The sequence below is a fragment of the Pan paniscus genome, chromosome 10 (assembly GCF_029289425.2).
Source record: "Pan paniscus chromosome 10, NHGRI_mPanPan1-v2.0_pri, whole genome shotgun sequence".
NCBI lineage: Eukaryota > Metazoa > Chordata > Mammalia > Primates > Hominidae > Pan > Pan paniscus.
The window spans coordinates 15,147,451-15,163,072 of record NC_073259.2 but is presented as its reverse complement, the minus strand read 5'-3'; the positions used below and the strand labels follow the sequence as shown (position 1 = coordinate 15,163,072).

Below are 15,622 nucleotides of genomic sequence, written 5' to 3'. Positions count from 1 at the left end.
TCAGGTCACTGACAAAGGGAAGTCCATCAGATTATGAATTTTGAGTGCTACAATATGCCAATGTAGGTTATTAATTGTAATAAATGTACTGCTGGTGAAGAATGTTGATGTTAGAGACTGCTATGGTTTGAATGTGTCTCCAAAGTTCATGTGTTAGATACTTAATCCCCAATGCAATAGTGTTGAGAGGCAGGCCCTTTAAGAGGTAATCAGGTCATAATGTCCTTATAATGGGAGTGGGTTTACTATCACGAAAGTGGATTTGTTATAAAAGCAAGTTTGGTGCCTCTTGCTCTCTCTCTTTCTTATGCATGTGCTCTCTTGCCCTTCCAAATTTTGCCATGGGATGATGGAGCAAGATGTGTTTCTCAGTCTTGAACTTTCCAGCCTCCAGAACTGTGAGCCAATAGATTTTGTTCATTATAAATTACCCAGTCTTGGGTATTCTGTAATAGCAGCACAAAACAGACTAAGACAGAGTCTATATATGTGTGGCAACAAGGAGAAAATGAAAAAAAAAAACTACCTTTCTCACAATTTTGCTGTGATCCCAAAATGGCTCTAAAAATATGGTCTTTAAACAAAACAAAAAAGAGCAAAAGGAAAAAGGATATACTAGCAGCAGATCTTACAAGAATATCCAAATTTAAAGAGCCATCAAACCAGTGGTGAATTTAAATTTCCCTCCTCTAGTATCACTGCCCCAAACTCAATACAGCCAGAAACATGGAATTGAGCCTCTGTCAGCATAAAAACAGAGAGGGCTCCAGGAGAAGCACTAGAGGTATGGTCTGAGGAACAGAAAAGCAAACTCCTACCTCAAATAGAGTATGAAAATACCACATTTATTTTTTCTCCCCCTCTTGTCTACATTCTCATGTGCCTCAAACCTCAGGCAATCTAATGATGGTAGGGGAAACTACAGCATCATGCAATAGCCAAAACCTTGAGAAAGGTTAATCCTCGGCCGGGCGCAGTGGCTCACGCCTGTAATCCCAGCACTTTGGGAGGCCGAGGCGGGCGGATCACAAAGTCAGGAGATCGAGACTATCCTGGCTAACACGGTGAAACCCCATCTCTACTAAAAATACAAAAAAGTAGCCGGGCGTGGTGGCGGGCGCCTGTAGTCCCAGCTACTCAGGAGGCTGAGGCAGAACGGCGTGAACCCAGGAGGCGGGGCTTGCAGTGAGCCGAGATCGCGCCACTGTACTCCCGCCTGGGGGAAAGAGTGAGACTCCACCTCAAAAAAAGAAAAGAAATCTAAAGTCAATCCTTTCCATTCAGTTGAGCTATAGCTCCATGAGAGTGGGGCCAAACCTCTTGCTTTTTTTTCTTCTTTCTCACTGTCCGTCTGCCACATGAGCTTAAAGATGCAGCTATAATTGCAGAAGTGTATGGTTCATCAGAGTAAAAGGAGCCCCGCATTTCTAGCTGGAGGATGGAAAGGAGAAGCCCCTGGGAACCTGAAAGTACGGGTCAGATGGTGAAGAGGAAGAAACTTTAGAAAGAGACCCATGAACATTATTTATAAACTCCTGGATTCACCTGCCCCTCAACTTATGCATGCCTAGATATGGTTCTAATTGGCACACTAAAGATGCTAAGACCTGAATTAATGAGTAGAGCATTGCACAGTTCCCAATTTCACCCCTGGTTGATGCACATGTCTGAATAGCACTACAAAGGCTTTCAGAATGGAACTGACAATGGAACCAGATCCCACAGATTGTCTTCATCTCACCAGGGTGATTGCTTGCTAAAACAATAGTATCAATATACTCCAAAATTTAAATAAGATCCAGTCTAACTAATATTTGTTCAAAATGTTCAAATTACAATCCAAAATTACACAGCATATGAAGAACGACGAAAATGTCAACTTCCATGGGGAAAGACAACACAAGCCAAGGAGGACATGACAGAGATGTTGGAACTATCCGACAAACACTTTAAAGCATTTGGTATAAAATGCTCAAAATACCCAATGAATGAAGAAATAAATGAAGTCATTTAACAACATTTAGAGTTCATCTTTTTCCGCCTCTGAATTACCTTTTCTCTAAATTGATTACCTTTTAAGTTGGGAGGAGAAAACTCCAAACTTTTAAGTCCTAAGTTATAAAACCTTGATTTTCCCTAACTGTGGCAAAAGTCATTTTTTTCACTTACTAAAGCATCATATAAAGCTATATATATATATTTCCAGTGCATCCAATGTAACATAATTCCATTAGAATGCCCTACTAAGTTTCTACTTCAACCTTTGTTACTTTTTTGATTTGTAAATGTCCTTTACATACTATTTTCTACCTTTTCTCTCTTAAGAGCTTCCATGATAGGTTTTCTACCTATGTAATAATGATGCTATCTTGTATCTGAGTAACATTTTAGAGTTTGTATAGTTTTTTTTTTAGTGAAATTGACTGTTTTTATTTTCAATCCTAAACTTAACCTTATCTCATTGTCTTACATCTTTCTCTCATTGTTCCCTCTCCTTAGTTGTTAGAACTGGGAATATAAATATATGCATGTTTTACACAAATTATAAGCCAATTTATGGACTCCCACATTCCATCTCTTATCCTTGAAAACTTTTTACTAGATTAGCACCTTTCCTGTGTGAGCCCATCACTACCACTACCTTCCCATTCCAGTCCTCACACTTACTCTGTAGAGCCTAGCTTCTTACCTGGGTTTGCAGGCAATTCAGATGGTGTAATGTCTTTCTCCACATTGTTACTGTCATGCATTTTGCCTCCAGTTTCTATGAGTGATCTAAACCACAGTCTCTACGTTTTCAACCCCAAGAATGATTCAAAACAAAACAAAAAAAAAGCCCAACGACTAAAACGTGTCAGTGTGTAACCGCCCCAGTAACTCAAAATGTCAAGCCTTTAAGTTAAATATAGCTAGAGGAACAAATGAAGCATAAATTGTTTCAAAAATCAGCTCATCACAACAGAATAAACTGGTGTTTGTAAGAATTTTAAAAAGTTGAAGCTACTTCTCTAACAGTATTTTGGTTACGAAAGAAACTAATGTTTGATAACTTAAAATTTCTTTGACTATTAAAAATTATAATTGTATTTTGTGCGGTACAAAGCAATATTATGATAGAAAAGAAGAATTTATTGAAAGGAAGGAGTTGGCTCTCAGAGGAAATGAATGTTAGGTAAGTAAAGACAACGGCAATTTTAATCTCAAATTAAAATTCATTCCCAAGAGTTTACGCTCATTCAAAAAATATCTTGTTTTCAATTTCTTCAAGATATTTTGGGAATTTGCTGCTATGGCTGCTACAACAACTTTTCAAAAATGGGCTTGAACGGTGTGCAGCTTCTGTGCTCCCTCTGGCATGATCCAGGAGCACAGAGGCTCTTTAGCAGCAAGAGCTTCTTGTCAGATGTGTTGATTTCTTGTATATAAATGCCAGTAAGGGCACCTTTTACTAAAATATAATTTATAGTAATGTGCACAAATCATAAGCATACAACTAAACACATTCATTAAAAATATAACATGTAACAAGTGCCTAGATGAAGTATATCTTAAAACCACGTAAAACAATACCAACACGCTATGTGCCCTACTCATGTCCTGCAACGCTCATTACCCCAAATATAATCTCTATCTTAACTCTGACAACATATTTTCCCTGCTTTTGAATTCTATACAGTAGCCCCCCTTACCTGTAAGAAATAAGTTCCAGATTGGACAGCTATTGCCTTAATCGAATAGAAATGAAGTTGCATTAGGACTGAGTTCCAGTTTCTGTAAGATTTTATATACCTTTTTCTTTACTATTTCATCATTTCTAGTTTGTCCTAGGACCTATGATAAAGCCTTCTAGTAATTCCATCTGAGAACCTGCTTTTTATCAAAGCTGCTTCTCTTTCTTGGAAGTTGAATTTGGTTTTGTCTCCTGAACAACATGTGATTGCCAAAAGTTCAAGTCTGTTTTTCACATAGTTCTTCTTAACCTCCTTTCCTGTGAAATTTAATAATTTGAAAATTGCTTGAGAGAAAAAATTTTCTCATTTTCTTTGGCCCTCTCTCCTCTCTGGGGGTTTTGGTCCTTCAAGTGCTTTAGGAAGAGATTTTTCTCTCCCCCAAAAAAATGCCTGGTATCCACTGCCCTCTCCCCAGAATCTCAGCATCTGACCCACTGCCAAGATGCCCCTAAGAGAAGGGTGGCTCCTGGAATGCTGACTCACTTCTCTGTGGCCCCTTTCCAGAATCTTCGTTCTGCCTCCAGTTGCCTTGAACACTCTCTAATATCTTAATGAAATCCTTTTTCTTCAATTCTAACTCTTCTACTTGTTCTCAGCATGAGTTTGATGTCTCTCCAGTTATATTATCACACACAGAAGTGGATATGAACTGTCAGGCTTATCCCTTTTATATCCTTTTATAATTTCATTGTTAGCTTAAAGGGGACAAAAGGTAAACCCTGATAAATTGAAATTTCCACACTAATCTTGGAATTTCCACACTAATCATCTTGGAATTTCCACACTAATCTTGGACCTTCCAGTGAAACTACTATTACTTTTACTGTTACTAACCTGGCATGGCAACATGCCAGGTTATTACTGCTTACTATGCTCCATACACATTAATATGAGATTTAAATACGTGTTCTTATTTAACTGGCATAACTAACTAATGAGGCTGATATTACCTTTATTTTTCAGATGATTTTGGGTGAGGGACTAACTAATATGTCTAAGTTCACAGTAAGCTATAGAACCCATGACTGACAGATCTGATATGAAAACTACTTTAAAGGTCAAATATCAAATGACATGGTATTTGTGAGTTAGTCACATCATTTATTCATATCAATCTCTTGGTTTCTACGTTGCTGTAAGTTTCTCGTTATGTGGAAACTAAACTGAAAGTAAGTTCATGAAGTCCTAAAGATGTACATAATCATTTACCCTTTAAGAAATATTTTCAAACTTAACATCTTTCAGCCAGCACGCCAGGTGGACTTTGAGGGTAATGTCCCTTGCTTTAAGGAAGTTAATATGAAACTGAAAAATAAGTAGGTATACATGACTTATTGTAACAAGATGTGAATGGCAGTAGAATAATTTATTAGGAGAGCAGTTAATGAGGGCACTTAACCCAGAAGAAGTTTTCCCAAGAAAGTACCAATCAAATGAGCTGGAGTTAGTTAAATAAAGTGAGGCATTTAAGCCAGGCATGGTGGCTTATACCTGCAATCCCAGCACTTTGGGAGGCCAAGGCGGGTGGATCACCTGAGGTCAGGAGTTCAAGATCAGCCTGACCAACATGGTGAAATCCTATCTCTACTAAAAATACAAAAATTAGCTGGGCATGGTGGCTTGCACCTGTAGTCCTAGCTACTTGGGAGGCTGAGGCAGGAGAACTGCTTGAATCCTAGAGGCAGAGGTTGCAGTGAGTCAAGGTTGCACCACGTGGGCGACAGAGTGAGACTCTGTCTCAAAATAAATACATACATACATCCTGGCTAACACAGTGAAACCCTGTCTCTACTAAAAATACAAAAAATTAGCCGGGCACGGTGGCAGGCGCCTGTGGTCCCAGCTGAGGACCACAGCTGAGGCAGGAGAATGGCATGAACCCAGGAGGCAGAGCTTGCAGTGAGCCGAGATAGTGCCACTGCAGTCCAGCCTGGGCGAAACAGCGAGACTCCGTCTCAAAACAATAAATAAATAAATAAATTAATTAATTAAAAAAAATAAAGTGAGGCATTTGAGGTGGAGGAAGAAGTCTTCCAGTTGAAGGAAGTCTTCTAGTTTCTCTAGTTAGGCCCAGAGAGAAGAGAATGTATCTCAGAGTTGGGAAAACACCTGAAATCTGAGAGAGCTGGAGCATAAATTATGAAAGGAGAAATGTGACAAAATAACTCTCCAATTATCACAAGAGCTTTATATTAAACTATGTGAATCTCATGACTTCTAAGCCATATCGTCGTGCTTACTTTCTTATGCAACCTTGTGTTAAATAGCTGATACCACACGTAAGATACCACACATAAGATACAGTGGTGTGCATTTACACTGTCCTTAGAGAATTCCAGTGTGAGGAAAAGAAGTACACAGAGTAATTTTAATTTCATTTAGAAAATAAATTTTTTTCAAAATATAATTTTTTAGTTGAGTCTATATTAGAAGGCAGAAATTAATGACTAATTGACCGGATATAAAAGGAAAGAAGAAAGCCCCTTCAAAGTGCCCATTACTCTTCAATAGATGTGAGTGTCTCAACTAAGCAGTATAAAAGCAATATATTATCAGATTTTGCTTCATTGGAATAGCTGACTGATAAAAAGTTACAAGAAAGAACAAAAGTTTATAAAAATTATTTATTCTCAATGACCTGTATCCCACTTTTCTTGGGTTTTTGTGTTTGTGACAGCATGATGGATGGTAATGATATTGGATAAGTGAGGGATATAAAAGGCAATGTATTATGATGTAAAAGAACAGAGCTGGCAGGGCGTAGTGGCTCACACCTGTAATCCCAGCACTTTGGGAGGCCGAGGCAGGTGGATCACCTCAGGTCAGGAGTTGGAGACCAGCCTGGCCAACATGGGAAAACCTTGTCTCTACTAAAAATACAAAAACTAGCTGGGCGTGGTGGTGCGCACCTGTAATCCCAACTACTTGGGAGGCTGAGGCTGGAGAATCACTTGAACCCAGGAGGCGGAGGTTGCAGTGAGCCGAGATTGTGCCACTGCACTCCTGCCTGGGCAACAGTGAGAGTCCATCTCAAAAAATAAAAATAAAAAAAATAAAAAAAGAACACAGCCTTTGGGGCAAAACAAGCTCAATTCATATATGACTTTTGTAGCCTGATAGTTAATTTTAAATGTATGTGGAAAGCAGAATAATGACCCCCTAAAGACATTAATAAGCTAATTCCCAAAACCTTGAGGTAAGGATGTTATTTTACATGACAAAAGACATTTTGCAGATATGGTTAAGGGTCTAAAGACAGAGGGATTATTTTGGATAATCCAGGTGGGCCTAATCTAATCACATGGGTCTTTATTAGGGGAAGGCAGGAATGTCACTGTCAGAGAGAGATTTGAAGGTGCTGTGCTGCTGGCTTTAAAGCTGTAGCAAGGGACCATAAGCTAAGGAATGCAGGTGGCCTCTGGAAGCTGAAAAAGGCAAGGAAACGGCTTCTTCCCTAGAGCCTCCAAAAGAAATGCAGCCCTATCAGTGGCACCCTGACTTTAGCCATTTTGAACCTCTCATTTCTAGACAGTAAAATAATAATTTGTGTTGTTTTTAATCCACTTGTCTTAGTTCATGTGCCTATAACAAAATACCATAAAATGGGTAACTTATAAACAACAGAAATTTATTTCTCACAGTTCAGGAGGCTGGAAGTCCAAGATCAGAGTGCTGGCAGATTTGGTGCCTGGTGAGGGCCCACTTTCTGGCTCATTGATGGTAACTTCTAGATGTGTCCTCACATAGAAGGAACAAGGGAGCTTTGGTGGGCCCCTTTTGTAAGGGCACTAATCCCATTCATCGGTGTTCTACCCTCATGACTTAATGACCTCACAGAGGTTTCATCTCCTAATGCCATCACCTTGGGAGTCAGGATTTCAACATGTGAATTTGGGAGTGGGAGATACAAATATTGAGATCATAGCACCCCTAGTTTATGGTAATTTATTATTACACAATAATTATAGCATATTGATTAAACTGTCTCAGCCTCAAGATCTATATGAATAAAAGGAGTATAATAGCACCTTCCTTGACTGGTTTGTTCTGAGAAATGAAAACTTCATCAGTTAATATACCTATTAAGTTACTAGTAATTCATACCTGCTTTAGGAAATATTACGAACTTCAACATCTAAAATCTTCCTGGCGATGCTTTGATCTGGAGAATATCTACAACGTTTTTCTTCAGGGCTCAGATAATGTCATTTCCCTCAAGTGTGGAACGTTGGCCAGAAACTCTTCTGATTGGTCAGTGCCTGGGTTTAAATATTCTGAATATCGACACTTCCTCAAGACTAGGAGAAAGGGTGTGCTTCATCCTAGTGCATCATGAAAATGATCTGAGAGAAATGGATGGATGAAGCCCATTAGGCAGGGCAACTACTGTTAAACAGCTTAGCAGAGAAAGAAGAGAAAATTACCCTCCTGAAGAAGCAAATTCACTGAGCCCAAAGAGGCCATGGTGAATTGATCATGGGCAAAAATCATTCCATTTGCAGGGCCAGATACGTGAATGTGCAATCTGTGTGGTAGCACAGTTTATCATGCTTAAAGGGCCCCACAGGCGGCTTAATGCTTTATCAATGTCTCAAAATTATTAATAATTTTTTAACAAGATGTTTTACATTTGTATTCTGCTCTAGATACTGCAAATTATGTTACATTCTCTGACTCTGTGAGCGTGACAAGGGTGAATTATTTTTTGCTTCATTTCATGTAGCTTTTATTTTATAATTAAACTTTTTATTTTGAGCTAGTTGTAGATTCATATGCAGTTCTAAGAAATACTAAAGAAAGATCCCACATCTTCTTTACTCAGTTTCTCCCAATGGTAACATCTAAAAAACTACACTATAATATCACGACTAAGATAATGCCATTGATACAATGAGGAAACGAAACTCTCCCATCACGACGGAGATACACACCACCCTTTCTCCATACTGCCCCTTCTTCTCCACTCACCCATCCATAACCCTCATTCTCTATCTATACCATTTTGTCATTTCAATAATGTTATGTAAATTAAATCATACAGAATGCAATCTTCAGTAATTGGCTTTTCTTACTTAGCCTAAGTACTTTGAGATTCAAGGAAGTTGTTGTATGTATCAATAGCCCATTCCTTTTTATTGCTGAGTAGTAATCCATTGTATGCCTATAACAGAATTTACTTAATTTTTCACCCATTGTGAGACATATAGTTGTTTACAAGTTTTGACTATTATGAATAAAGCTGTTATGCACATTTTATATACAGGCTTTTGTGTAAATATAAGTTGTCATTTGTGCGAGAGAAATGTCTACAAATGTAGTAACTAGATTGTATGATAGTTTAACATTAAAAGACACTGTCAGAGTCACAGATGGCAGAATAGAAGGCTCTAAACTCTCCTTCCCCACCATCAATTCAACAGCAACACAGAGGCAAATTCCCATCATTGGAAATCCAGAAACTGGCTGAGCCACTCCTGCACCCTAGGTGAGTGTGAAACTATCCACATCAAAACTGATAGGAAAAAACTTGCACACACTGTGATCATAACCCCCAACCCTAATACAATGCCATATGATCGGGAAGGAACTCCCATCTCTTAGTCTATCCCTGAGGAGTGAAGGGTTTGGACCACCTATCTGGTATCACAACTTCTCTAGATACTACCAGAGAGACTGGTTTCTAATTTCCCTGTTTTGGTGAGCTGACAGGGCCCAGCATCTGCTAAACCTCTGGGGCTACACAAAACAAAACAGCAGTTGCTTTTAAAATAATAATTGTTATAGCCCTGTTACTTCAAATATTTTCAGAGCGGTTTTTAATAAGCATGTGGGTACTTCCCCCTGCTCCCCACTTTGGCTCAGTGCAGTGATAAAGCCTGGCTTCCAGCTTCTCTCTGAAAAGCAAAGGAGACAGACCAAATAACTAGCACCCCAGCTTTTCTGGCTGCTACCTGAGGAAGTGGATTTTATCTCATGTATCTGAGAGCACTGGAAGGGCCTGGCATACTCTAGATGCCTGAGGACCATTAAGAACAAACATTGTGGTTTCAACTACCAGGAAGGTTTAAGTGGCACCCAGAACCTCTGTCTGGACTGACTGGTAAAGGTGTTGTCCTATCTGAGACCTGTCTGTGAAGACTGGAAAGGAAGCTGTTTTATCTGGTGCACAGACACCAATGCAGACAGTCAAGGAAAATAAAGAAATGGAAAATATGTTCTAAATGTTACCCACACAACAGGTGGGTTCAGTCACTTGGCAGGTATCAACCCAATGACCACAGACAAGGTGGATTTAGCAAGGAGATTTTGTTCTTACAGAAAGTAAAGAGAACACTGGACAAAGCTCCCAAAGTAGTACCTCGCCAAGCTGGGAGGTGGGTCAGGTTTTATAAGCATAGGGTAGTGAGGAATAATCTGATTGGATCTTGCAATGAGGTGATGCTGGGAGGCAAGATCTGACTGGATCCTGCCATGAAGTGATGCCTGAGTTCTATCCAGTTGGATCCTGGATCCTGCCATCCTGTGTCCACTTCTTAATTCGGTCCCTGTACCTCAGTCTGAACGATTAGGTTTCCCTTGTGGTTGCACACTTGTTTCACCTGTCCATGCTCAGGTTACATGACCTGAGTGAGGGTCCATGACAACTGAAGAACAACTCACAGCTTTGTTACCATAAAAGTTGAACCATGCATGTTTATTGCTGCACTATTCACAATAGCCAAGACATGGAATCAATGTAGATGCCTATCAACAGTGGATTGGATAAAGAAAATGTGGTACATAAACACCATGGAATACTACACAGCCATAAAAAAGAACAAAGTCATGTCCTTTGCAACAAAAGATGCAGCTGGAAGCCATCATCCTAAGTAAATTAATGCAGACACAGAAAAACAAATACCACATACTCTCACCTATAAGTGGGAGCTAAATGCTGGAAACATGTGGACATAAAGATAGGAAAAATAGGCTTCGAATTAAGAGAGCAGGGAGAGAGGGAAGATAAGGCAAGTTCTGAAAAACTACCTATTGGATATTATGCTCACTACCTGAGTGATGGGATCATTGGTATTGTAAGCTCAGCGTCATGCAATACACCCATGTTAACAAACCTGCACACGTACTTCCTAAATCTAAAATAAAATTTGAAATATAAAGAAAACAAAAAACAAACCCAAACATCTTGCTGGTAATACAGAAAATATGGCTCATGGTAGTGGAAGCCCCCATAAAGCATGTGTGATTCAAAAAAATAAGAATCAAAGCTGAAAAAGGAAACATACAGACCAACCATATCTATAGGAAGCACTCTGTAAATGAGGTAGCATGGAAAAAAAAGATTATGTTGAATTAAAAAAAAAAGTTGAACCAGATTTGTTAGGAAAGCAGGAGCATAGGAAAGCCAGAGTGACACTATTTTAAAATCAACTCCATCTAAACACTAGAAAGGCACATTCCTTGACAGTTATGACCTACGATTATAAGATGTTTACAGCTAAGGAAGCGATTTAGTAATGCTGCAAGGACAAACTCCTACGACAGCAGAATGTCCAGATGTCCCAATATCACATAACAATACATGCTTTCAAGGTAGCTAAAGTCATACTTTGATGTACTTATGCACTAAGATGACAAGGATAAGTTTCTTTATATCAACAAAGTACTAAATTTTGTCACACTGACAGCCTACCCACGTGTAGACATAGCTTAGGTTTTACATAGATTAAAACCCTATAAAAGAAGAGTTTAAAACAAAGACAGCACATTCCTCCTCCTGCTTTTGGAGGATGCCCTACTCTGTAACTGAGTAGCTTTCAATCAACTGTCTATTCTCTCTACACTCTGTGACTCTCCTTGAATTCCTTCCTGCAAGAGATCTAAGAACCCTCTTTCACGGTCTGGTTCAAGAGCCCCTTTCTGACAACAGATTAGTCTGGAGCAGTTACAAATCCCCTCCTTTTTATGTCCATTCCTCAATCTTGAGGGAAAGGGATGATGACCATTCTAACTACTTCTTGCTGATTAGGGACATAAACGTTGGTTAGAGTAATAAAGTTGTTTAGCGCTTTACTGTAGGAGTTCCCTGGTATTAGGGCTGCATTTCAGATGGAGTTGTTTCCATCCAGTTCTAGAGAAAGGTACAGAGAGTTAACAACTTAACATTGTTTGCTCCAGAGAACAAAGGGAATGCTCAGATTTTATAGCAAGTATTCATACCCAGGCTCCCAATCAAGTCTTCTACAGAAATGAATGGTTAAAATTTGAAACTCGCTTAGTTTTCATTAGTCAATACAGCTGATCCCTGATTAGCTGACACAAGTGAGCTTTAATTGATTGATTTAGGTGAGTCTTGAAAGTCCCAAAGTTAAGGAGTGTGGGTTTTCCAGGAACTCAGAGCATTTGTATGAAATCGAGTTAGCAAATGGCTGCTTCGTGCTATTTAAATTTAGGTCCAGTTAGTCCCTCAGAATCCATCTTGAAGGACAGTCTCAAACATGCTGGCAAACAGCATTGCATTCCATCCAACAGAGAAGTGGTTGGCTACCTGCTCTGGGCCCATCGGATCCCTTGCAGGAATCCTAGTGGCAGTGCAGTGGCCAATAGAGCAACTAGAGCCATTTACTTAGGAGAGGCATTCAGGAAAGTACTGGTTAAATGTGAACCAAAGTCTCTTGGGTTAAGTTGGTTCCTATTTCCAGCTGGAGTGAGTTTAAAGTCTCAAAGATTGCATGGGCAGGATCCTGGTGGGAATCTCTTGTAGACATCTGTTAAAAACAAGTTAGAACAATTCTAAAGGGGAGTCAAATGCTTAGCCAAAATATGAGGGGTATCATTAAGATGTGTAGGGTAGAATGCAGAAGAAATCCTATACCAAGGAGAAACCAGCTGAAAATATCTGGACATTGGAAACTTTATCCACTAAGTCCAGCGTGGAGGCTTTCTGAAGATGTCTCTTTCAGAGATTTTGCCAACTCCAAGCCCGCTTAAATATGACTGGAAGTATTTACCCAGGTACAGCAGCAAGTGTTAGAAGTCACTGAGCAGGCCAGGTGCAGTGGCTCATGCCTGTAATCTCAACACTTTGGGAGGCCGAGGCAGGTGGATCACCTGAGGTCAGGAGTTCGAGGCCAGATCCCAGCCTGGCCCACACGGCAAAACCCAATCTCTACTAAAAATACAAAAATTAGCCAGGTGTGGTGGCACATGCCTGTAACCCCAGCTAATTGGGGGGCTGAGGCATGAGAATCACTTGAACTCGGGAGATGGGAGGTTGTAGCGAGCTGAGATCATGCCACTGCACTCCACTCTGGGTGATAGAGTGAGACTCCATTTAAAAAAAAAAAAGTCACTGACCAATAAGATCTCATTACTGACCACAGTATCTTATGGATCTAGTTTGTTCCCAATTCTGGTATCTAATGTCCCTAGCTGGTCAGATTTTTAAGAAGGGGAAGTCACCTGAATGTCCCTGGAGCATCCCTAGTCAGGATCGAGGCAAGAGGGTTGGGGGACTCCATCAGGACTGTTATAACCTAATATTGGAGGAACTTAGGAGAATTCAGGATCTACTTCAGTCCACAGGCAGATAACAAGGACTTGAAGACAATGTACAGGGTTAAAATCTAAAAACAGGTGTAACTTTGCTTTCCTTAGAAGCATAATTTTTCTCTCCCGTTGATGATGTAGGAGATCTTAGATTTTAGAACCTCTTGAGGCTAGGAAACCAAACCAAAGCAGCCTTTGGATTTTGCTTATAATAAGGTTCTTGAACCTGCCAGAAAGTGACAATTTTTACTCATTCCCTGTAAAGCTGGGAACGCACGAAGCAAGGCATTTTACGCACTTTTTTTTTTTCTCTGAGACACAGTCTCACGCTGTCGCCCAGGCTGGAGTGCAGTGGTGGGATTTCCACTCACTGCAACCTCCACCTCCTGGGTTCAAGCGATTCTCATGCCTCAGCCTCTCGAGTAGCTGGGACTACAGGCATATGACACGATGCCTGGCTAATTGTTGTGTTTTTAGAAGAGATGAGGTTTCACCATTTTGACCAGGCTGATCTCAAACTCCTGGCCTCAAGTGATCTACCCACCTCAGCCTGCCAACATGCTGGGATTACAGGTGTGATCCACCACCCCTGGCCTCTATGCACATTCTTAAATATGACATTTCAAGCCAAACCTTAGCAATATAAACAATGTTTCCAATTGGATCCTGCTTATAAAGAGAGAGTGGATTTTTACTGAAGTTGTATAAATAAAAATAAAAATATCCACAAATAGTTTCTGAATTTTGCAGGAATCAAGTAGAGAGAAAAAGTAAATGCTTCCATATTTGTTCACAAAGGATTATTTATCAAATTATTGCAAATGATAGATAGCTTGTGAGAGAAAATTTCCTTGGCTCTGGAAAATAAAACATTTAAGTCATAAAAACATCCTTATAAATTAATTTTATGTAATTAATTTTGTTTTGCTTGATCTTAAGTAGCAATTTTGGACTATAGCTGATTGCGAACGCTTCCAAAGAAGAAATTAAAATAACTGTGAATGACAAAAACCCAGAACAGCCATAGGTAAAGATCTGATTAACGTTACCAATTAACCAGGAAATTTAAGTGTTTCTGTGGCATACAACCATCCAACATAAAAATTGCAATTATTATACGTATCTCAGCATGTCAGTATCTTAGGAATCTCATAAAATTTCACATTTCTATAAATGATGAACTTACACAAACACAGCTTAAAGAAAGGTAAAACACCATTTCTTATTTGACAATGCTTCTAGCAGTATTTGCCAAATAAGCCTAATCATTTAATAACGCTACGAGAAAGACAAGCCTTTGGAGGAGCATATCTAGGGGGTCCACCTGGAAAAATCCCAGTCAATTTTAGGCCAAAAGGCTTAATTTAGGATTTGGATTCTAGAGAAACCTGCCAAAGATGTCAAAAAGCTTAAAATACTTCCTTCAACAGATAATAAGTCACTGCTAAGAATACTACTCATTTAATCAGAGTGACAACCTAAAGACCTCAGAAAGTTACATGGATGGAAAAACTTTTACCCTTTTAAAGCTCAGTTTCCCTAAGCAGTCAAAGCCTAATAAAGACACCATGAAGCACTGGGAATTATCTTGGTAAAACACAGAATCTTTGTTTTCTAGGCCAGTGACCTTGATCAGGGGAATACATTTAGTAACAACATAGGAAATCCTAGTAACAAAACAATTTTGACACATTAAGAAAAAACAACAATATAGAATCAAGTTTTGCTGAAGTAAAATGTTGCCTTTCTAGACCTTTAAGATAAATCCCAAACCAGGACTAGACAGTTCTCAGGAAGGAATGTGGCAGAAATAGGAATTAGTTTGTAATTCAGAATGGCTGTTAAGGAAACATTGCAGAATTAAAAATCAAAGCCTCTTGTAATCTTACTAAGAACAAATCAATATTTTAAGAGACTCATATTGTTTTAATGTAGGAGACCAAAATTTAAGTTTTGTATCAGTGCATCTTAACATCAAAGTTCCATTTTTTCCAACTTTTATTTTAGATGTAGGGGATACATGTGCAGGTCTGTTACTTGCAGTTTTTCCAGGGGCATGGTGGAAGCTGCTGATGATTCCACCATTCTGGAGTCTGGAGGATGGTGGCCCTCTTCTCACAGCTCTACTAGGTAGTATCCCAGTGGGGACATAACTGGCAACTGTAGACATAATTGTTTGGCTTGCTACAAATCCATTTTCTGTTCATGTAGATTCTGCCACTGTTGACTCCATTGTCATTCAGGAAGGCACATTCTCCACCTCCTCTGATAGCAAGCCTAAATCCAAACACAAAAATAGTAAATATTTGTAAGTTAGACACCTGCATTTGTTCCTCCCCTATCAT

The 15,622-nt window shown here is 39.3% G+C and overlaps 1 protein-coding gene across 1 annotated transcript in view; it reads right to left on the bottom strand.

Moving 5' to 3' along the window:
• The window catches only part of CLEC2D (C-type lectin domain family 2 member D), a 157,633-nt gene that overhangs the window by 25,030 nt on the left and 116,981 nt on the right, over positions 1-15,622 (bottom strand). Inside the window, exon 17 of the mRNA XM_003829650.8 lies at positions 2,690-15,554. Coding sequence (XP_003829698.2) covers positions 2,690-2,750 — 61 coding nt within the window. The 5' untranslated portion in view covers positions 2,751-15,554. The remainder of the gene's footprint in view (positions 1-2,689; positions 15,555-15,622) is intronic.